At 35.9% G+C, this 23,624-nt stretch overlaps 2 protein-coding genes across 5 annotated transcripts in view; both read left to right on the top strand.

Moving 5' to 3' along the window:
* MTCL3 (MTCL family member 3) overlaps positions 1-1,689 on the top strand; it is a 40,287-nt gene extending 38,598 nt beyond the window's left edge. The window contains exon 6 of one of the 3 annotated variants that reach the window (XM_079146250.1): positions 1,372-1,689. In XM_079146250.1, coding sequence (XP_079002376.1) covers positions 1,372-1,521 — 150 coding nt within the window. In that variant the 3' untranslated portion in view covers positions 1,522-1,689. Of the gene's footprint in view, positions 1-534; positions 1,333-1,371 lie in introns of those variants that run through there. The other 2 variants (XM_079146251.1, XM_079146252.1) reach the window with 2 other exon arrangements.
* Positions 1,374-23,624, top strand: part of KIAA0408 — a 31,549-nt gene continuing 9,298 nt past the window's right edge. The window contains exons 1-4 of one of the 2 annotated variants that reach the window (XM_079146253.1): positions 1,374-1,509; positions 18,030-18,280; positions 22,237-22,596; positions 22,685-22,764. In XM_079146253.1, coding sequence (XP_079002379.1) covers positions 18,146-18,280; positions 22,237-22,596; positions 22,685-22,764 — 575 coding nt within the window. In that variant the 5' untranslated portion in view covers positions 1,374-1,509; positions 18,030-18,145. Of the gene's footprint in view, positions 1,510-12,230; positions 12,773-18,029; positions 18,281-22,236; positions 22,597-22,684; positions 22,765-23,624 lie in introns of those variants that run through there. The other variant, XM_079146254.1, reaches the window with a different exon arrangement.

Here is a 23,624-nt window from a genome sequence, read left to right on the forward strand (position 1 = left end):
CCCCGTTTCACTTGAAGGGCAAATTTAACACCATCACACTCAAATTTTTTAATAAAGATTCAAAGATTTTTAATATACATTATTTAATATACATTATTTTTAATATACATTAATATTGAGCATTTTTCAATATTACTTTACTGAGCCACAAGAAGATTCTCAATAGGAATCTTCAAATGTCAATTTCAGATTTTGGAAACAAGGTTCAAATTGAGTTTAAGATTTTTTTTTTTTTAAGTTACTAAACAAAAGCAATTGATGGAGAACTTCTGATACAGGTAGAAACCAGTGGTAAAGAGAACAATCTTGTGCTTAGAGACTTACCAAAAGGGACAAATAGACACCACCTTGTACTATAAGCTGACCTTACATGATGATTTCTAGAGACAATCATTGCCAGTTCTATAATGGAGAATCCCAGGACGAATAAGGTAATATTACACCATAGCTTTAAGGCAAAACTAATTCAGAAAAATAGTAACAACTATTCCAGAACAGGGAAAACCAGTATTTTTCCTCCATCCTGATTTGTAGAGGCACACCGGATGAATTGGACTGACCTGCTTTGGCCAGGTATGGTGGCCACTGAAAGACCAATGCATTTTGTCAAAGTTAACCACATAAAAGAAAATTTATGAAACAAAAAAGGTAGTGCTGTCCCCTGTGGCAAGCCCAGTGACCTGTATCCACTGGAGAACCCATGGAAGAACAACAGCGTGCATGGCTTTTTAGACCGCAAGATATTTTATGTTTAAAAATCAGTTTATGCACATAAGCATGACATAGATTAACTGCCTGTTAGTTGCAGCTAGCTAATTTCAACCCCTTTGCTTATTTATCTTGCATGTAGCTGTGCTTTGCCTTGAAAAAAAAATGTTTTATGATGAAATTTGTTGGATTTTGAAATGTTAAAGCTTACTTTTTTTCTATTTCTTTTATCAAATACTTGGTTTTTAGTTTCCTTGTTGTAGTTTTTTTAATATTATGAGCATGTGGTTTTTTTCATTATATTTAAAAAAAGAAATAAATGAGAGAAAAAGCACTGTGTATAAGTATAGACTTTAAGATTTTGTAAATATAGGCTTATGGAAGAATTCCTTAAGTTGAATGAATACCTTAATTAGTTGATATGAATGGAAGTTTTAAAAATTATTATTAATTAACTCTTCTCTTTGTCTTTGCATTTACCTTCCCAGATGTTCCAGCCTATCATTTTACTTATTCTCATTCTTGTATTATTTTCATCACTGTCTTACACAACAATATTTAAACTTGTCTTCCTTTTTACGCTGTTTTTTGTACTGTAAATCTTTCATCATTTACCATTCATTGTAGTATTTTCAGTTTGTTTTATTTTGTTCACCCTTCAAGAAAAGAAGTAAAAGGAGTCTAGTTTCTGTAGTAACCAATGCTGTAAAAACACTGAAGACTGCTTATTTCTGTAAAAAGACACAGCTCATCTTACCTCTACCCAATTCAACAAGAAGGCCAAACATAAAAATATTTCAGGTAAGAAAGTAAATTTGACTTTTTTGGGGGTGAATCATCTTAGTTTTTGCTTCTTTCTTTTATATATTGATTTGTAATCTATATTTGTACACATAATTATTGACAATTTATAATTTCTTAGTAGTTGACTATTATAATTCAAAGCTGAACATTCATAAGTTGGTTTCTTTTCCAAAAATCATATAGTCTCTACTATAAACTATAGATTTTTAAAATACATTATTAGTTGCATCAGACTGACAAGATAATTTGACCTGCAATAAATATCTGTGAAAAATATGGTGAATAAATAAAATGCGACCCTCATGGAAATTAAGTAATGCATTGTAAGGTTGACTTGTTCTGTCTGCAGAGATGTATTTGGAAGCATGAAGGTGGATTAGGCCTTAGTTCATCAAGAGAATAAGTTTTCCCATCCTCTTGTATTTGATCAACTTCCCACCAAATCAGTTATTTCTGCATTTTCTTATTATACCTGAAGCTATGAATTACTAATTGAGCTTATTGCCTGGAGTCCTAGCCTCCATAATATATTGCCACATAGAACTGCCTTCAGAGTAGGAAATGTGGTAGAAATATGGTATGTGAAATATTTCAAGCATGAAAAAAAATATTTTCTCTAGAATTCCATTAAATCACAATTCAAGACCAGAAGCACAGTTCCAGGGGGAGTTGCTCTCTAGATATAAACTTCCTTTGGGAAACCTGAGTATCCCCCTGTCTCCTCATACCTAAAGTAGACTGGAACACACTGTGTACCCTAAGTTTCCTGTTTGGTCCATCTTGTTGGTAGCTTACCCAGTGGAAATCTGGAATGCACCAGTGCCACTTAAGATTCAGAAATCCCAGCACTAGTTGAAGTCATGTACATGTAAATACTCATGGGGTGACTAGTGGATGTGAAAATCTATGATAAAGTAAGAATCTTGGCATCCACAAAGAGAATAATATGTAGAAAAGCTTTGCTCTGCCACAGGAGTTGGGTACTGTTAATGACCATTTGAATCCCAGGAATTGAATTTGTAAAAGACTGTGATTCATTTATAGCCTCATCCTCCTAGAGATCCATTTCCCTTTCAATATTAATATTTTAAAAATTAACACCAGTTCAAATGTTCAATTTAAAATAACTCTTCTTACTTTCCAGACCAGTTACCTTGGTTTGGGGGATTTTTGTTTGTTTGTTTGTTTGCTTTGTTTCGTTTTTAGTTTTGGTTTGGTTTGGTTTTTTGGGTATGAAGAAGAAAAACTGGGATTGAGAAGTGGTTAACCAACAGTTGGATCCTGACAATACATACATCTGGCTTTCCATCCTAGAGATTCAAAGAGCTAAGAGTTTAAAAAGAAATTAAGTGAGATAAGTTCTGTTTAAGTTGACACTTAATATTCAAGTATTTACTTTTTACAGTTGCATCTCAAGGATAACAACCACCTGAATAACCAAAATTATATATATTATAAGTCTCCAGGTCTCTATCTTAAAGGAACAGAAAGTAAACATTAGGAGGTTAAAATTTTTCTGGAATGTTTATGGCATTCAGAGTCAGACACCCCTAGGCAGGTAGTGGTTCTCAGCTACCTATGGAGAATTTGGAAATGGATGAAAATGTGGCAGGTATTCCAATGACTTGGAAGTTCTCTGGAATTTAGAGGGAAGGAGTTAACACTTCAGGTTTCCTGCAATTCCATATCACAAGTAATTCTCTTGCCCTTATTGCTTATATTGACTCTATGGGTAAATGATGTGCCATGCCTTATTCACTTCAGAAGCATCTTGCCAATTCACTACTCTCTGCGGCTTTAAGAAATTGACTTTGAGATTTTATGTTCCTTTATCAAATAAACAAGAATTAAATATCTAGATAATAGTTTTTCAATCCTAGCTGTACAACAGAGTTCTTTGGATGCATTTAGAATTGGAGACCAGCCCCATGCTAATTAACAATGAATATATGGATCTAGGCATTTGTATTTTTTTAATTCCCTAGAATCACTGCTTTAGATATTTGAGTTATCTAAAATATGTATTCACATTCTATATAGCCCTAGCTAAGGTTACAGTAATGTGTTACTAAGATGGAGGATTATCAGTTGTCTGGGTTGGAGTAGATCTTAAAGATCCAGTCGTTCAGTGGAGTCTGAATCCAACAAAATCAAAGGAGACAAATAGTAAAAATATCTACAGAAAGGAGAGTCAAGATGAAGAGTGTATGAGTGCAGGGTCATGTACATTCAGAGGTATAGGCATATGTGCATCCTGAATGAAGTCCTCATGGTGCCCCATGATGATCTAATGTTCCATTATCATAAACTCCTAGGCATTCCTAAAGGACACTGAAAATATGTATGGGGGTGGTACAAATACCTCAGTAATAATTTGTGACCCGAATAAAGAAGAAGAGGTGTCTGGGCTTATGAAAAGCACCAGTCCCATCTTTGGATTTTTTTTTTTTAGTAACTATGATCATCTTGACAAGAAGAGTGTTCATCTTACTTATGAATTCCTCAGGCATTGATTTTATAGAAGAATTTCATATGAATGTCGAACTCCATCCATGCCCTGAATGTATGGAGCGCTCAGAAGATATTAGTGAGGAGAAAGTAGTCTGAAACAGAACTGGCTAGACTGCTATTCACAAATTCTGGTTTTGAAATCCCTTTGAAATGTCCTCTGATTTAAGTGAGGCAGCTTTACTGTCCTGTTGAATTCTAGAAAAGATCTTTCCAGCTCTGCCCCACCCACTACACAACCAGCTTCCCAGTTGTGCTTAAGTGTACACACATACATCCATCAGACTAAATGTGTCCAGGATCAGGACATTCAGACCTACCTGTGTGTCTCAAGGAACATGCTGGGGCCAGTGACCTTTTCTGTGGCTGTCTTCTCCCTATAGTTGTGGGCTCTTCTGTGACACCCAGTATCTAGGGTGTATCTCTCTTACACCACAGAAGTTAGACTTTGGTAGTTAACAAAGATCTATAAAAGAGAGTCCCCAGCATCTCCTTCTCCTCCCCTCTGAGCCTGTAGCTTGCCTTTTTTTTCTTGTACTAAGCAAGAACACCCAGGCTTCTTTGTGCATCAAGAAAATAGCCTCCCCCAATTATTGAGAAAAGGGATTTTTTTATTTACACATTTGAAGCTGAAATAGTTAAGCATGACACTGAAAATAAACTCAAGTAAGCAAACTTATTGTAGAAAATTCCCTTGCCTGGCACATTCTTAGGCCTAGGAAGGAGTGTCTTTGTTAATTTGGCCTAGATTTAAGAAAAAAGGAATTCAGTTGGCTATTTTTAAGCATAAAATGACTTAAAACTCACAAAACAATGGAAAATTCAGTGCTGAGTCTGGAATGTGTATTGGCCTGGGTTCCCCAATCTTCACTTTGATTTGTATGGTAGGATGAGAAATGGTTATTTAATCAGCTGCCAGCAAAGTTTGGAATATCAACTTGGTAACTTAGCCTTAAGTCTAAATATCCATGCAGTATTCATAGCTACATTCTTAACTGCTGACAGCCCAGTTTTTTCTGGTAGAGTCGTGCTTTGGATCAGATGCTTTAATTGAATGTAGAGGTTAAACAGAAAGTTGTGGTGGATTATATTAGAATGTGAGAAAATTTAACTATTTTTAATTTTAATTAGCTATTACCTATTAAACTAATGGGGTTTGGTACCATTCAAAAACAGTATGCATGAAGAGATAACTGCTTAAATCCTAGTTGTAAACCACTTAGGTTTAATGAAAACTAGTTTTGATTCTGTTTGCAATTTTTATTTGGTTTTGGTAGACTAAGTGATTGCACCTACATTCTGATGAAACTTAACGTTTCATGGATGTGTCCTGATATTCTCAGCAACATAAAAGTGAAATTTCAGGGGGAACTCCTTAAGAATGCTTTATGATCTGGACATGGTAGAAAAACCTTTGTAGTTATAGCAAAAAGTGTGGAACATCCCAAGTACTTCTAAAACCATACTTCTGTACTGCTGTATTGGAAGAGGGAGAAGTAATGGTGCTCATTTTTCATGTTGGCCATTCTGAAAGTGCAAAAATCAGTCTCTAAACCTTCTTTCCATTAACTTAATGATACATTTTGCCCACTCCTTCTCTGCTTGAAGGTATGGATGATTTTGTAGAAGCTTCAAGGAATACCTTTTGAGTAAAGTACTGCTGTAGCTCACTTGAACAAAGACTATGAGCAACAAATGTAACCCCTCTTTACAAATAAGGAGATGCCCCAGAAAACCCCACCTCCCACAGCTCACTCTTCAACCAGATTGTGTTTTCCTGAAGAACACCCACTATTTTATACAGTGGTAAAGCACTCCAAATTATTCAGAAATGTTACAATTTCTTGACTATTTGAAGAGTTTAAATATCCTGAATTCTTCAGAGACAGAGCTGGAAATTATTGATTCAAAACAATTGTGCTTTTTGTGTTTATTTTCTGTACCTGCCTGTGAATATTTAGAGCTGAGTTGCCTATATTGTCTGTGTTGACAAATGAGATGCATAAGTGATATCAAAGACTGGGAAACAACTTTCCTTTGTAAGGTATCCAACATGTTGTACCTTTAAATTCAACTAACTTAAGTCAAAAGTGCTTACCTTAAGTGCTCAAACATAAAAAGAACATAAGGGGAAGACAGACGCCCTTCTAGTTACCTGCCTGCCTCAGATGATTTAAAAAGCAAAGAGAATTTAAGAGCTTTTTAAAAAATAAAAGTAGCTTATATTTCCTAAAAGTCAGAAAATTCAGTTTAGTGTATGATTTATAATTCCCTTCCTTTCATGAAGTCTACAGGTTTTTTTTCTACATTCCTTTTCTTTCATTTCTTTATCATTAACTCCTAGACAAACAAAATAGAGTTAGACATTTTAAATAGAAAATGTGTTAGCCCAGATCCATCATTTAGAACTTCAGAGGGGGAGTCTCAAGATGAAAAATTACCAAAATTAATTTATTCCAAAGTTGGGGTGGCTCCTAGGAATCCTAACACCTTTACCTAAAATGGAATGCAGATCTACCAAGACTCCTAGTAGAACAGGCCACAGGGAAGCAACTCAAAGGAAGCAGTTGAAGGAAAATGAGTATCCCCCAGCCTTGGACTTCATGAATCTAGAGGTGTGAAAACCCTCCAAGAGAGGAAACTAATGTCTCTGATCATACTTACTTTAGAAGGAATACACTTGATCCAGAAGTAGCTGTTTGTTTGAAGTTACTGATATTTTTAGAAAGTGAAGGGATTCAAAATAGTCGCATAAGAAAAAGCAAATTTATAGGAATATTAGTATGCCAATTTATTGATGACATCAACAACAGAATATAGTGTAAGAGCCAGGTACCACCAATTTGGGGGCTATGCTAAGTACCTATGTTTGCTTCCTGCCCTTTAATATCTGTCCCATTGCTTGATACCACCATTTTACACTATGTTCTGTTCCCTTGTCCTTTATGGATTTTTGTGATGCTCATGGGCAGACTTCCCACCAAAGTATTATGATTGCAGTCTCATGTGGACTTACTGAGAGACTTTGGCCATGATTGGCCATGAAGTAATGGGTCTGGCTTACTTTGCAGAAACCCTTTGATTAGAGGAGGAATTTTAGTCTGCACTGGAGTATGACTCTGGGCCTCCCTTTCTGTACCTTGCCTCCTAATCCTTTTTTGTAGTCTTCTCACAAGTGATGCCACAGTTCTTTTCCCCTGAGCTCAAAATCTAGCACCACTCATGCTGTTCCCCCATTTGGATCTTTCTTCCCTTTCCCAACTCCATGTTCCATAAATGAAACAGATAACCTAACCAAGCTCCAGTCAAAGTTTACTTATATTTGCTCATTTCTTCCAGTCCTTTTGTGTGCTAGCCGTTCTTTTCTGTGCTGGGGTGTGACTAGTCAACAGTTCCTTCCTCTGTCACCGGCATTTTAGTAGACAATTACAGGAAATGTAATGTTATCACCCAGTAGTAATAACTGTAACATTTTCAATAGAAGATGTAGGTGGGCTAATAACTCCCTATAGATTAATTTCTATGCTTTTCAAATCACACTCACTAAATGGCTTCTCTTAAGCACTGCTGGAACTTTCTAGCAGAGAGAAGTGACTCAGGGTGGCCCTCTTGTGGTTGAGAGGCATTCCCAAGGTTCTTTTCTGGTCACTAAATAAGAGATAACCCTAGAAGAATCCCTTTATTATTTTGATTTTATTGTCATTAACGTCTCCCAAGTCATGAATCTGTAAATAATTTAATGAGAGGTTAAAAAAATAAATTTTAAAAATGTAAGCGAGGTCTGCTCTAGTTTTAAATAGCCCACATTTCTCAAATATGTTATTGTTTTGTTCAGAATTTGGACAAGTACTTAAAAAGAACAGATAGTTCAGAACTGTTTCTTTTGAATTTTTCTGTCATCTGGAAATGCCTATACATAAGCCCCATGACCGATCTTCTTGGCTAAAATATCTGTTGACATGTCACCAACCCTCAGAATAGAAGGAGCCAGCATCCCATGATTCTTGGGGAAAACATCCAGTAATGGGAAAATAGAGCATTAGCTGAAACACAATAATCTAAATATGCAACTTCCAAGGGTAATAAATACTCTGGGTGTTACCCTCATAATTTTATACCCAAAAACAGAGACTTGGAAGTATCAAAATTACACTTATTAACACACTGTTGAAACTGCCATTCTGGAACTCAAGTAACATAGACCAGATTTGAAAGAAAAAAATTGGACCTTGCCACTGTATGGTTTGGTTCAAAATGTTCACAGTGGGGGAAGTTCCAACTTGAGTATTTCTTTAAATATAAATCTCTGAGGGAGTACAGGATGCAGCTGTGGCTCAGAAGAAAACTAAACTGTTATCCCCTTGGTGGAGAGATATAGGAACCACTGGGAGAAGCTCTCCAAATTTGTAATTCTAGGTGGTAGGCTGCTCATGATGCAGTCATGTTGCAGGTCACATTTTAGGTCACCTTTAGAGTCTTATTCCTCAAATTCTCATGGTCTAACCTGGCACAGAGTTGGTGCTCACAAATATTTGTTAAGGGAAGTACCCAAGACTCTCCTTAGGAATTGAAGATTGTTTAAGATTCAAGAGTTCTGCTAAGCAACTGAAATCCTGTATCTTCAAGTGCTGTTAAGGTTTAAATAGGAGGTATCCCACAAAAACTCATGTGTGAAACAATGCAAGAAAGCTTAGAGGTGTAGTGACTGGGTTATGAGAGCTTTAACCTAATCAGTTAATTAATCCACTGATAGGGATTAACTGGGTGGTAACTGTAGGAAGGTAGGGTGTAGTTAGAGGAGGTGGGTCACTGAGGGTGTGACTTTGGGGTTTATATTTCATTGCTAGTAGGCAGGGTACCCTCTGCTTTCTGTTGCCATGTCCTGAGCTGCTTTCCTCCACCATGTCCTTCCATGTTCTGTCTTCCCTGGGTCCCAAAGCTATATGGAGTCACCTGTTTATGGACTGAGAGTGAGTCCCAAACTGAAACAGCGAAATCCAAATAAACTTTCCTCCTCTTTTGTTCTTGTTTGGTCTTTTGGTCACAGTGGAGAAAAAGCTCACTAAAACAAGTACTTTTAAAAATCACAAAAGATAGATATTATTCTAGAAGGATTAATTACTTAAAATATGTCATCTAATAGTCTCTAATCTTAAAATGAGTAAGAACTAGTTTTGTTTTTAAAAAGGAATTTTAATATATTATTTTTCTCCTCCTTAATGAAAATATAAATACCACACCATTTAACTTAAATCCTTAAATATGTTTAAGAAGAAAGGATTAAGGATAAAGGGAAAAGCAACTAAAAAACTTATGTAAGAAGTCAAAATCTACCCAGTTTCAGAACAACCAGGTTTGTAGCATAAAGAGGTTAAATAATTACTCTACAATGCTTCAGAATCGGCCTATGAACATAAAACTATAGGTTAAATATGTACTGGCATGCTTAAGGCCATGCTGCTTTGATTATCCCCAGATTTCTTTTTTCAATGACTAAGTTGAAATAATTTAGTAATCAACTTAGTAAAACACTTCTGTCTTTGTATTTGGGTGCAATATTTTATTAGCTAAGGACCCAAGTTTCTTTAAATAGTTATCAAAATAAATACTCTGTTTTATGATTCTTGTGCCATACTTGAAAGATAGAATATCATGTCTCTTGTCCGGAAATAAAAGAAAACTGAATTTAAAATTTGACAAAACCAAAATTAAACCTCTCACTCTCCTCTCATGCCAACACTCTTTACCCCTGGGTTGGATTCACTTCTCTGGAACTGCTTGGAATTCTAAACTTCAAGGCCCTCCACCAAGAATGAGAAGACCTGGATTCTATTCTTGGCATCCCTAGTGAATGGCTTTGTGACCTTGAGCAAATGACTTAACATCAGGGCCTCTTCCCTTAGCTGTAAAATGAGAAGGTTAGCTAGATGATTTCAGAGGCTTTTTCTGGCTCTAAATTCTATAAGTCTGAAATTACCTGCTAGTGACACTTATGTAGTCAGTACCCTCTTTTACCTTCTCCAAAGTGCTCATTTGTGACTTAACACTATTATTAATATAGATCTTTTTAAACCCTGTTTAGAATTTTCCTTATGGTTTCTCAATAGCAGCTGGATTTTCTACATTTATTTTTTCATTAAGCATTTTTATATACATTTCTTTGCATATCTGTTATACATTGAAATCAGACCAGTATGTCAACAGGTGTAACTGTTATCATTCTTTCCAAAACATAGAGCAGTAGTTTATGTGAATTTTATGTTTGAAGATTCAAATATTCAAATGACTAAGGAGTAACCTGGATTATGCAACAAATTCCTTTTTCCTATGGAAAAGTTTTCAGCCATTCTGACTCCTGCGTGGAAATGTCAGGCAACTTGAGATATCTGAAAATCAGTCAGTCTTTTAAATCCATTGATTTTATACATGTAACTGTAGGATCTTTTCTTAAACCAAGTTTTCTTAAACATTTTTAGGGAAATGTTTGAAAATAGTTGTTGTCTTTGTATCCAACCATGTATTTTGGTATGAAACAGCATGGAAATTTGTGTGTGTGTGTGTGTGTGTGTGTGTATACATATACATATATATTCAACAGAAAGATTTATTAAATCCTACAAAAAGTAGTAAACATGGATTGAAAGCTTTGTCACAATCTTTCACTGGTTTTTAATTTTATGTACAATTTAAGATCAACTTTCCCAATGAGAAGCTGATAAGTAGTTACTGGGATACCCAGTAAAAGTGTCATTGAAACAGGTACTTTTGAGTGACAGTCTGAAGTATGGTCCAGTATAATTTCTCCTGTAGTTTTCTGATAGGACTTAGGAAAGAGTTTTAATTTGATTTACAAAACAACACATAGAAATTAAAAGATTCGAAATGAAAGAGAATGGAGAAACAATGTCACATGATCGTTCTGTAATGATGCTTTAGAGCAGCTCCTTCTTCACCCTTCTGTCCAGAATCTTCTGTTTTCATAAGAAGGCAGGAAGACAATAGCTAACATTTATTGTGTGCCTACCACTATATGTATCCCCTAATAGTCTCATAGTCTCATAAAGTAAATGTAATGATTCATTTAAAGAATAGAGGCTCCGTGATGAAGTGATGATAGTAAAATTGAAACCTAGACCTCTGTGACAAAATTCCAGTGTCTTCAATTCGAAAAACCAGTCCCAAGCCCTTCACTTGGAGTGTTTCTGTGAACTTATTACCTCTCTAAGCCATGGTTGTACAATTAGATTAATAATATCTACATAGTGGGGCATGCCTATAATCCCAGTGGCTCAGGAGGCTGAGACCTGAGGATAGTGAGTTCAAAGTCAGCCTCAGCAAGGATGAGGTGCTAAGCAACTCAGTGAGCCCCTGTCTCTAAATAAAAAATATAAAATAGGGCTGGGGATGTGGCTCAGCAGTGTTTGAGTGCCCCTGAGTTCAATTCCCAGTTACCCCCACAAAAAAGAGGGTGAACTAAGATTAGGATTTATTTGAAGTACTCAGTGCAGAGAGCTGCCCCTCAGTGAATAATTACTATTATACTTATTATAGTTGATGTTTTTGCTATCAAGATTAGGAAACCAGGGTTTCTTGTAGTTGTCCTATGTATTAAAATCCCACGAAGAACAAGTTACTATTATTAAATGCTTTATTATCTATGAAATAGAACCTAGAAGGAGTCAAAAATAACGTCACATACCAACACACCCTAGAAATATTACCGAAGGACAGAAAGTTTCCTAGCACTTCCACAATAAGCCAATTTTATGTTTAGGGAGCTTTTCCATACACACGGGCTACCTTTTGTCCCCATTTGGTCTGCAGTGCGCCTCAACTGAAACTGGGTACATGGGTACATGGGTACTTAACTGTTGTTTTTCTTTCACTCCTGTTACGAGTATTCTTTCCCACGGACTCTAAATTCCTAAAATGTAAAGACATCATTATCATTGTAACTATAGGCAGCATACTACCAAGGAGCTATGAGGTTAGTCTTTATATATGCCCTATTTATCAAAAGAATTTTTTTAAGTTTTTACAAACTTTGAGATTATATATGCACACCCCACACACACACTCACCACACATTATTTCATGTGTTTGTGTTTGTGTGTGGGTGTGTGGGGGGGTATGTGTAATGGAATATATAATCACTACACATTCTGCCACATCTGGGCACAAACTTTATAATGGCTCTAAAGAGTACATCCTGACTTTAGCTGAGAAGGAGAAAGAAGCAAGGAGAGAGATAGTTCTTACCCATAAGAAATGAGTTTACTTTCCTAATAAAACAAATCTAAAATTGGCTGTTGTCATCGTGTGATGTTAACAACCAGTTTTTCTGGCAAGTTTGAAAATGCTGGGCTCCATTATAAAAGTTAAAAATGTCCTGGACCTGGAGTTGTTTACCCAGAGTACGAGCTGCTCTAAAGTTACAGAGCTCTGGTTGGAAGCAGTGGTTTGAAGGCCGCCTCCAAGTAACTGACGTCACAGTAGTCTCAGCTGCTGCTGTGACAGTGGGCTGAGCAGCTCTTTGACTTGTGAAAGTGCTGAAGGATTCAAAGGGACTTGTCAGTACTGCTCTGCAGAATGGTTGGACTTACCCTGCATGCTCTTTTCTTGTAAAGAATCAAGACTCACTGAGCTGAGACTTTGCTCTTTAGACAACTAGCCCTCCACTCTACTCTCTTCCAATACTAGATTGACCAGTGGCCCAGCTGCTGTAGGATTGCCCCCCCCCCAGGGCAAAAAGGTATGTTTCTTTCTGGCAAATTTGAAAGCAAGTGACTGATTATGCAAAACACAGAAAGGCTGTTGCTGACACGTTTTAAGCTATGGCTCTTGTTTAAGTGATTTCAGTGTGATTTCAACATCTGCCTGTGCTGGTGTCTGTGTCTGGGCTAAAGAACAGTGGGCGGGGTGCATAATGGATCATACTGACTCCGGGAAAGAAGCCGCTCAGCTGCTGTGGTGGATTTCCGAAGTCTGGACTGACAGTGCCATCCGCTTTCTGAGGCTGTGTTTCTCAAACACTGCTTCTCAGTTGTGCAAAAAGCACTTTGCCCACCATGGGAGTTTCATTAGCTATCCTTATTAGGGTGCAATTATTATTAGAATGAAGGTTTTTCAAATTAATTTGCAAATTAAAGTTCATGAACCTTGAGATTGCTAGTATTTGAAAGTTGCAATGAAAAAGAAATAAATGTTTTATCCAAAACAATGGTTCACATACTGCAGGATGTGTTTCTGTAATTGGAGCTGAAATCTGAGACTTTCCTAGTGGCTTAACCTATGTTAGGAGGAAATTTCACCACAGTATCTTCTGTTTGAGGTGATTTATTTCAGACATTTGTCTATCTACACCAGAAGTTTTTATTAAAGCTTTTAAGTTAAGAAAAGTAAAACTGGTGTGCCTATAACTTGGATGTTTTCTAAATGAGTAAATAACTGGAAAGATAGTAAGGAAGAAGATGATAATTAAATAAAAAAGCAAAAATGATTTGTTTGGAATTGCATGTGATTGTCTTTGACCTTGTTGGAACATGAAGAATGTGCTGAAAGAGCAATAAATGGTATTAATTTTTTTTTTTTTTTTTTTGCCATCTAACAAAATCAAATCAGGGTGGTCTCTAGATAGATGCATTTACTAATGAACAGTATGGGAAGAATTCAATCAATTAATTAGTTGAAATGATACAAGTGATTGATAACAGCCCAGGAAGAGGGCTAGAGAATTTTAGAGGCCGTGGTGCTTTTCTGATAGATATACGCTTGGGAATTCTTAATCCCTCAACGTTAATCAGATGCAAAGCATTTGAGACCAAATGACGACTTCTAGGAATTGTGAGATTGACAGTACCAGCTGTGTATAGCATTCTTGTTGAAATATGCGACCTCTTAAAACTGGAAAACTTTCAACTATATGAAAAGCAATGTTTAGAAACAGGAAATAAAAGAGCAAGAAAAACTACAATCTCCAAAGAGAAAAGCCATGGAGTAACCACTATCATGGCTCACTTTGTTTTGCTAACATCTAGTTTTCAGTGGGCAGGATGGAGGTTGAGATGGTAGCGACCAAGCTTAGTAAGAATAGAGGACCTTTCAGATGGAGAAGTGTCGTCATGACCCAACTGAGGCTACTGTGGGGTATGAAAATCATCTTGTGAGACCCCTGTGCTGGCCTCACAATTTTGCTTACTGGTGGGGCTGAAAGGTTAGCAAAACCATTTGCCTCCCATCACCACACTTACGCAACCCACTCACAAGCCCTTACAATCCTGGACTCCAGCCTGGGAGAGGGGAAGTAGGTTAAAACGGATTATGTAATGCTAGCTTAGAGTTGTTAGGGGAAGAACGTGTGCATGACTAAGTAATGCAGCTCACTCTGTCCTTTTTACATTTGCTCCAATAAATTGTTATTCTGAATGAAATTCTGGAAGGAGTGAAATGAAATGGAGAGCAAAGAGTCATGAAGAAGGGGGTGCAGCACAGAAATCCTCCCTCTTCTCCCACTAAGATGCCAAGATCTGTGGGAGGAAAAGAGTGACAACTGAAAACAAAGAGAACTTTTATATTTGCCTTAGTGGAAAGCACTAAAAATGAGTTTTTGAATCTGTTGAACCTCTTTACCCCATAACTTCTTATCACAGAACATTCTGTCCCTACAAAGTTACTGCTTTGGATTTTTAAATATTTAATTTAGAACATTAACAAATGCAGTTTTCTATAGATGTATTCATTTTTTTACTAACAATGAAAAAAATTTCCTAAATATTGAACTTGACATGTGTCTTTATAAAACTACCTGAAAAATAGTGAAGGCAAAGGAAAATCATGGAGAATCTGGGCATTTACACAAGCAAGTTAGATTTTTTCTATCAATTTTCTAATTAAATAAAGGTCAAAATAATCAGTTTCATTTCAAACAAAGAAAGAGGGATAGTTGAAGGAAAAGAGGGAAGACGAGAGGGAGGGAAGGGACAGCAGGAAGAAACCAGGAAACAGTCATTTATCAAGTGTTCTTTATGGCCAAAAGGAGCATTTGAGCACTTTTATTAAGGAGTCTCTCTTGCTCACTTAATCCTCAGAACAATTCCATGGTCTCCCACTTTACATTTAGGGGTGGAAGCAATATATTCATCCGTATAGCACTTGATGTTTATGTTTATAAGACTTAGATGCTAGAAAGACGAATTAAATCCTCCCACAAGAATTGGCACAGACTTTGCTGTATAGAAATGTTCTTGCAAAGGCTTCTTTTTGATCCATAACTGTTATGTTTCCTGGCACTATATGTTGCTCTGGCTCTGGAAAGGGGGAAGCTCTGTAGATTGGCCTTTCTCCATGTTAAGTGATGAGTCTGGCCCTTTGCAGATAAGCACAGGATTCAGGCTGCTTCAGGAGCATGACCTGGCCTCACATACAGCCCTATTACCAGGAGCAAGACTGATTTAGAATATCTTAGGGTGATCTTCTAGTATGTAAAAAAGAGGAGCCTGTGGTACTTTTTTAACCCTGATTTGGAAATTATTGAAGAAAAGTTAGGACTAGAAAGAAAAATTAGAACCATTTGCTGCAAAATTGTGGGAAAACTTTACGATGATGCATTCTGAACATTTCCAGTGTTCAAGACAATTGGGATAAAGATGAACTGTCATAGCACTTCTTTTCCAAGTTTCTTAAAATTAGTCTGCTTCCTTTTTATAACTTCTTTGGTTAATTCTTCAACTGTCCTTTAGAATTTCAAACCATTCCACCATTCCTAAGCAATACCAGTGGCAAATAACTTCTAGTCAGCAAGACGGTTTCAGTTCACAGTTAATTACATATAGTTTTAAAGCAGTCTGCCAGTCTCAAAATAAGCACTGTCTGCATTTCCTATGAATAGTTGCTAGATGAACCTAAAAGATAACTAGGTAAGGGAGATCAGTGAATGTTAAGTTAATCTAAACAAAACCCCAAATTCTGTAAATTATTTACTATGTTCATTTTGTTAGATTTCATTGACATTAAGGATAAATACTTGCTCCTACTGGCTTGTAAGTATGGAGGGTGGTAATAAAAAGATGGCATGACGGAGGGAATGGAAAATGAGGTTAGAACTAGTCGGATTGTGTGAATAAAATGAGACATGATGGCATCTTTATATCTAAACTTGAGATTATTTTCTTGGCTGAATTAATCATGATATTGTAAGTACCAAAGAAATAGATAAAATTCACCGAAGTGTCTTTAGCAAATAGTTTGGGAGAAGAATAAGAATATATCTCCCAATATTATTAGGGTGCTTTTGAACTAACATATAGAACTAACATTTTTTATCCTCATTAGTGTGTTATGATTCATTGATTATAGTCCAACATACATATATATATATATATATATAAATGCATATGTATATAGACATATATTCAAAACCATTTACCACTCAGATATGTAGATGCAGAACAATCTGACAAATAAAATTTAGCCTTTGATATTTAGCTAATATTTGGGATATGAAATGTGCATGTATTTCCTGTGAATATAAACTTGTGCCTGCTGCTTGGTTATGTAGGCTTAATTCTGCAGTGCCTGCACGCATCAAATATTGACTTTTGAGAACTTTGTCCATAATTAACATAAGTGGCTTTTGGTAAGTTATGGCATTTTGGTAATGGCTTGGGTAAATTGACAAATTAGATTTCGTGTGTGTGTGTGTGTGTGTGTGTGTGTTTTGGTGCTGGGGATTGAAGTCAGAGTTTCACACATGCTAAACACACGTTCTACCACTGAGCTATACCCCCAACCCTAGATCTCTTATAGGCTTATTTATTTAATTATTCTAAACAGATTCATGTATTTTAAACATACTTTTCTACCCATTAAAAGTGAGTTTGTTAATAAAATTATTTTCAGTTGAAATCAAAGTAAGATTTGTAAGGCAAAAAATTGAGAAAATTTGAGTTTTTTTTTTTTTTTGTTTTTTTTTTTTTTTTTTGCGGTGCTGGGGATTGAACCCAGGGCCTTGTGCTTACAAGGCAAGCACTACCAACTGAGCTATCTCCCCAGCCTGAGAATTTTTTAACATTACCTTGTATTCAGTATGTCAGATAGTGTTTATAACAATTCTGTGATTATCCCCATTTTGATGCAAATAAACTAAATATCAGACATTTTAGATGACTTATAACAAACTATATATCTGGTACTTTAAACTGTATCTTCAAACCCTAAATGTTTCTACCCTGAATTTTAAAAAAATCTAAGTATTTCAATCACTACTTAATGAACTAAAAGATTCTCTGCAAACTGAGCGAACGTTTTTCTTCAGTTCTCTTTATGCAGTATTCTAAACATATATAGCCTATTAGAAGAAATTTTGAATAAGTTTTAACATACATCTCACAGGAGGATAGTTTTAATGCTTTATGATCTTAATGAGGTAAAAGAATGATATTTTTATGATTTAAGTTGATTTTCTTCTTTATACTTCTGTCTCCCAAATCAATAACTAACTTTGGAGTCTCGGTGCAGTAAGCACATTTGGCATGGCTCAGTCTAAATACAGAATTGAATTGAGACTGTAGTTCAGCACTGGCTCAGGACTCTAAGTCACAAGTATATAATCAGATTGCATCAGAACAGAGTCATTCTGTTGTAGCAGAATCTGCCATAGTTTGTGTAGATGTGATCATAGAGCTGAATTTCATACCTAAACTCTTAGATATTCACAAAATATTGTATTTTTAGATTAGGTGGTTAGTTAAGGGACTGTTTATATCTTAGATGTGCACTTAACCATCTGTCCACTATAATTTTGAAGTCTGGTCCCCAAAAGGGAAAAAAATCTTTGGACAATAGTTATTATTTTATTGACTATGTTAGTTTCTTCTTAAGCAGATGCTGTTACTTCTTTTGAGTCCAGTTTTCCTATAGCTTGTTTACATCAATGGCCTTTGATAAAATGATAAAATGTATTTCCAGAAAGCAAATGAATTTGGAACTCTCCCTTGTTATGTTTATATTAGGCTTTATTTTAAAGGCAAGTGAGACTGCTTCAAATAAAACAACTCCCAGCTTCCAAGAAACAGTTAAGAGAAGGTGGAGACGAGCAGAAACACTTCTTCGCTGACACCCGGTTGCCATGGACCTACATAAGCAGTGGGAGAACACAGAAACTAGCTGGCATAAGGAAAAGATGGAATTACTGGACCAGTTTGACAATGAGAGAAAGGAATGGGAGAGTCAATGGAAGATCATGCAGAAGAAGATAGAAGAGGTACAAGTTGATTTGTTTTAAATGTACTATAAACTTCAAGTTCAGGATGAAAATTGAAGTTTATTTTATATTGGAAACAATTTTTATTTTCCTTATTCAAAGAGATTGCATGTCTCACTGACATTTACCATACCAAAAATAGCATAAGCTTACTTAATAGTATCTTAGGAAATATGCTTATTTTATAGTCTTGCATGAAAAGTAAGACCTTGAAATATCACTCTAAAATTTATTAACCTACCATAATCTGGCAAGAGAGGTTTGATGTCCAAAATGATATATGTATTCTACATGAGTTTTCAAATATTATGGCCTTGGAAGAAAATGCAAGAAATACATAATTAGTAGAACATATATTAGCAAAATTATAATTGAGCATTAGAATATATATCTTTCCTCGAATGATTTATAAGTAATGCCTACTAAAGGAAATTACATGTCAGATAACTCTGTATAATAAAAAGGAGTGTCATATATCAGACAGGAAATGGTAGTAGACATGAGATTTTTTTCTGGCAAGGTACGCTATATTTATTAGGAAAGGAATTATGAAAAATGACATAGCATGACTCTAACACAGTCATTTTATTTCCCATTAACCATGTCTTAGCCTGTTGGGCCTGGATATTTCCTTCAAGCATTTGCACTGGTATAGATTCCAGCTTGTTCTAACTGGAAGTTATTTATACTTATCATGCTTTATTCTGATAAAATCCACAGTATTGACTTACATGGCTTTATGCACCGGACCAAAAAAGTTATTTTAACAGATTCTTGGACCTTTATTTATAAGCAAAGTGCCTATGTGTGAATAGTGTAAAATTGTTCTTAATAACAGCTAACAATTTATAAACAAAGTGCAAACCATCAAATTAGTATGCCATAAACAAAAAACAAAAAAAAAGAAATGAAGAGAAAAGATAGTCACGAAGTATCTGACTAGAGATTAGAGGACAAATTTACTTCTTCTTCCTTTATATTTTGGAAAATTTGTTCTACATGCTCTCTTATCCTCTCTCTCTTTCCAGAGACTGATATTAGAGCAACAAGGAGATGACTAAGTCAAATAAGAGTCTAAAATGCTAATTCAATCAGAAACTGACACAGTCATGGGCCACTTGCTCCCAAAGATTTGGGAGGTCCAGTTGGTAACAATCTCAGACAGTTCTAGCATCCAAGCAAAATGATTAAGGGATACAATCAATTTTTTAAGCCATGTTGTTAAAGCAGTCTGCTGTCTGGTCAAATTTGTTATTGTTCAATAATTATTCTGACAAGAGTACAGATTCCACATATGGTAAACATTAGCTCTATCAACCAACAGGCAGTAAACATGCCAGAAGCAGAATTATATCTACCAGAGATACTCTTCTTTTCTGCATTAGGAAGACAGAAGGGCTACTACATTTTTTCCTCATCTTAGAGTAGCCACATGCTATTGGATATCTGGCTATTTGTGATATATAGCTACACAGTTGGGAATATGTTTAAATAATGTGCTTCTCAACAATACCCAGGGATACTTTTAGATACCTGAAACTAATGCTTGCTCTCCCTTACTTTATACACACACACACACACACCACCTTATAGGCTACAAAACTGGGGTAAAAAGATTAAGAAGAAGAGGAACAGCTTGATGTGATAGCACATGCCTATAATCCCAGTGGCTGGAGGTGGAGGCAGGAGGATTCCAATTTCAAAGTTAGCTTCAGCAAATTAACAAGGTCCTGAGCAACTTAGTGAGACCCCCATATCAAAATGAAAAATTAGAGCTGGGGATATAGCTCAGTTGGTAGAGCGCCTGCCTTGCATGCACAAGGCCCTGTGTTCAACCCCCAGCACCACAAAAAAAAGAAAAAAAGAAAAAAGAAAAGAAAAATTTAAAAAAAAATGACTGGGATGTGGCTCAGTGGCTAAGCCCCCTTGGGTTCAATCCCTGGTACAAAAAAAGAAAAATAGGAAAGTATTTTCACCTATCACAAAGAATCAAGACCGTTTTTTCAAACTGAAATTTAGAAATCAGGACTTGGAAATATTTCAGCATGTTCCAAGCATTATAGACAGAATTTGTTTAACATTTCACCAAGTTCTGTGTACAAAATCAGATGCAAATTATTGAATCATTCTAGAGAATTGTAAACTCCCAGGCATGTACGTATAACTTCAGAGATTTCAAGTGATTCATCAACCAATGAGAGCATTGAGCATTGGGCATTAAGATGCTCATGAATCTCTGTTCAGCTACTATCCATAATCATTGCATTTGCTGTTGGAAAGTCAAGAGACATGCATGCTTGAATTATTTGAAACTTGAATTAATTCAGAAAGAAACTCTGAATTATTTAGATACCATTTTTTTAAAAAATCTTTTTTTTTTTCACATTACAATCTTTATGGTTTGTTTTCTTTGGTAGAAAAATCAGAACACTATTGACAAGCACTGAGTGCCAGATAAGATAGAGTTGTTTATGCAAAGCAAATGGTTTTCCATTAATTACAGCAAATTATTTGTGTATTCTTTTCTCAGCTAAGTACCCAAGAGAATATATGATGTCATAAAATTACATAGATGGTCAAGTATGCAAAAACAAAAATAATTAAGATGAAGACAGAAGGAAGAATCATGTAAAATGCAGAAGTAAATCTGTCTTTCTAGTAACCAATACAAATACTACCTGTTGCATGTTTCTCAATATTCAGATGACAAAAAAACTAACCTGTTTCCTAGGAATAGTACTTTTCCCCCTGGTTTTGAAACTATAGGAATATTGCTTTCACTTATGACGACTCAAAAGGAAGGTAACATCGCCAACAGCATCCTTAGATTTAACATGGCACTTTTCAGTTTCTTCTTATTCCTTTTTTTAGTAAACGTTTCTCATTGTGACTAAAATACATGACCAGAACAACTTTGAGAAATTTATTTGGGGCTCACAGGTTCAGAGGTCTTAGTTCATATGTGGCTGACTCCATTGGTCTGGGTCCAGGGTGAGATAGCACATCTTGATGGAAGGGCCCACCAGAGGAAAGCTGGGGTCAGAAAGCAGGGTCTGGGGGTCAGGGAAAATGAACCCTTTCAGGGCATGCCCCTAGTGACACACCTAACCTAGCCACACCCCACCTTCCTACAGTTACCAGTCAGTCCATTCAAACTAGAATTGACTGATGAGGTCACAACTCTTACAATCAATCACTTTACCTCTGAACATTCCTGTATTAACACAAGAGCTTTTGGGCGACACATCATATCTAAACCATAACAGTCCTCATGGTGAACTCAATCATAAAGCCATCAGCAGCTCAGTATAGGTAATTTTTATAGGTACCAAAACAATTGAGTCACAAAGCTATTTGATGCTATGCTGCTTTATACAATAAATGCTTATAAATTTATAATCATTAGGGAAGTAAACGTACCATTTATCTTTCAGGGATCAACTCTTTGTAGTGCTTTTCTCAACTGAGTGTTGGGAAAATACTGAGCAGCAATATATCTGTAGTTGAAGTTCTTGAATAATACATGTCATGCAGATATTGATAATAGCTGTGAAATGGAGTCATTTGCTTTAATATTTTTCTGACAGTCTCTTTTGATATTTGAATAGCTTTCCTGAGATTCAAGCCTAAAGAGAAAGCTACTACTTTTCTCAATTTATGAGTGAGCTGAGTGTCTGCAGACTTAACAAAGATCTCAAGAAGTAATTTGGGATCTACATTTACACAAATAAATGATCAAAGTCTTAGAGCTTTATAGTATAACTGGGTCATTATCACATTTTCATCAAAGTTGTAGCCAATCCGTATTTTAGAGGCACCATTTGGAGAAATAAGTATCAACACCCAGAGTAGTATATTAGTAACCTGGCAAAGAGAGTTCAAAATGATCTGCTTAGTGTCAAGAATATTGACAAATGAGCTAAGGAGAATAAAGTTTCCATTTTGATTTCTTACAGCTTTGCCAGGAAGTAAAGCTTCGGAGAAAAATCAACCTGAATGAACGTTCTAAGGTCCTTGATCTCGATCATGAGAAAGCCATTCAAGAAATGTTGGAATCTTCTTCAGACAACCCCAGTTCAGGAAAATGTGAACTTACAGGGATAAATCACAGGGATGGTCCAGAGAAAGAAAATAAATCAGAGCAGTGCTTACCCTGTGAAGGAAATCAGTTGGGTAAGGAACAAAAAGCAACCAAAAAAGCAAAAGTAGGCTTTATGGATCCTGCCGCCACAGACAACCAAAAGGAATTCCAGGCCTGGCCAGGCCCCAGGACTTCTGAGGAAGAGAGGAAGAGCTGTTCTGGAGCCCTCAGCACCGTAAGTAAGATGTGGTTGGCTGTGAACTGTTTCTAAAGAAATATTTACATTTCAAAGTGCTAACCTGCTGTTACTTGTGTGTGCAAAGGCTCTTGAAGAACTTGCCAAAGTTAGTGAAGAATTATGCAGCTTTCAAGAGGAAATTCGAAAGAGGTCTAGCCACAGAAGGTAGGCTTGTACACCTGTTTACGTTGCATGATCACACACAGCATTGTTTTTAGTTAATGAACTCAAACTGCCTCCTCCTTACATTTTGTTAGTGAGAAGTTATGCACTATTAAAATTTTATTGTTGAATGGAAAATAGGCACTTCAGTTTTATATTTCTCTGTTCACTCATTCTAAAAACGAATCTTCTAACTCTCTTTGTAATTTGATTATTAGGAATACTTTATTCTCTTGGTGTTTAGATAGGGTACCCCTTCCATAATAAATTAACAAGTATCCTTTAACTTAGTTCTCTTTTTTTTAATTAAAGTATGTTTTATTTACACAGTGTTGCTTGCGCAGCTATCAGTCTTGAAGAAAATTCTTCTTATTATAATAATCAACACCTATTAATTGTAAGACTGACGGGATTCACTGCCATATTTCCATACAAGCATACATTGTACATTGATCATGTTCATCAAACCGTATTCTATCCTCACCCTTCTCCCCTCCCTCGACCTACTCCTCCCATCCTCTTCCTAGACCTCACTATTCTTCTACTTTCAGGTCATCTTGTTTGTTTGTTTCCACATATGAGAGAGAAGATGTGATATTTGTCTTTCTGTGTCTCGCGTATTTTGCTTAACATAATATCCATGCAACATTTTGCTGCAAATGACAGAATTTCATTCTTAATAGCTGAATAATACTCCATTACAAATATATACCACATCTAACATAGTTTTTTTCCCCCCATTTTGAGTATTTGGCCCATGGAAGAGTACATAACTAGGCTAATCCAGTTATATACATCTCAGTTATATACATCTTCAAACTGTGTCAGAGTTAATAATGTGATGTGGTCATTCTATATGATGT

Source organism: Sciurus vulgaris (assembly GCF_902686455.1).
Source record: "Sciurus vulgaris genome assembly, chromosome: 7".
NCBI classification, from domain to species: domain Eukaryota; kingdom Metazoa; phylum Chordata; class Mammalia; order Rodentia; family Sciuridae; genus Sciurus; species Sciurus vulgaris.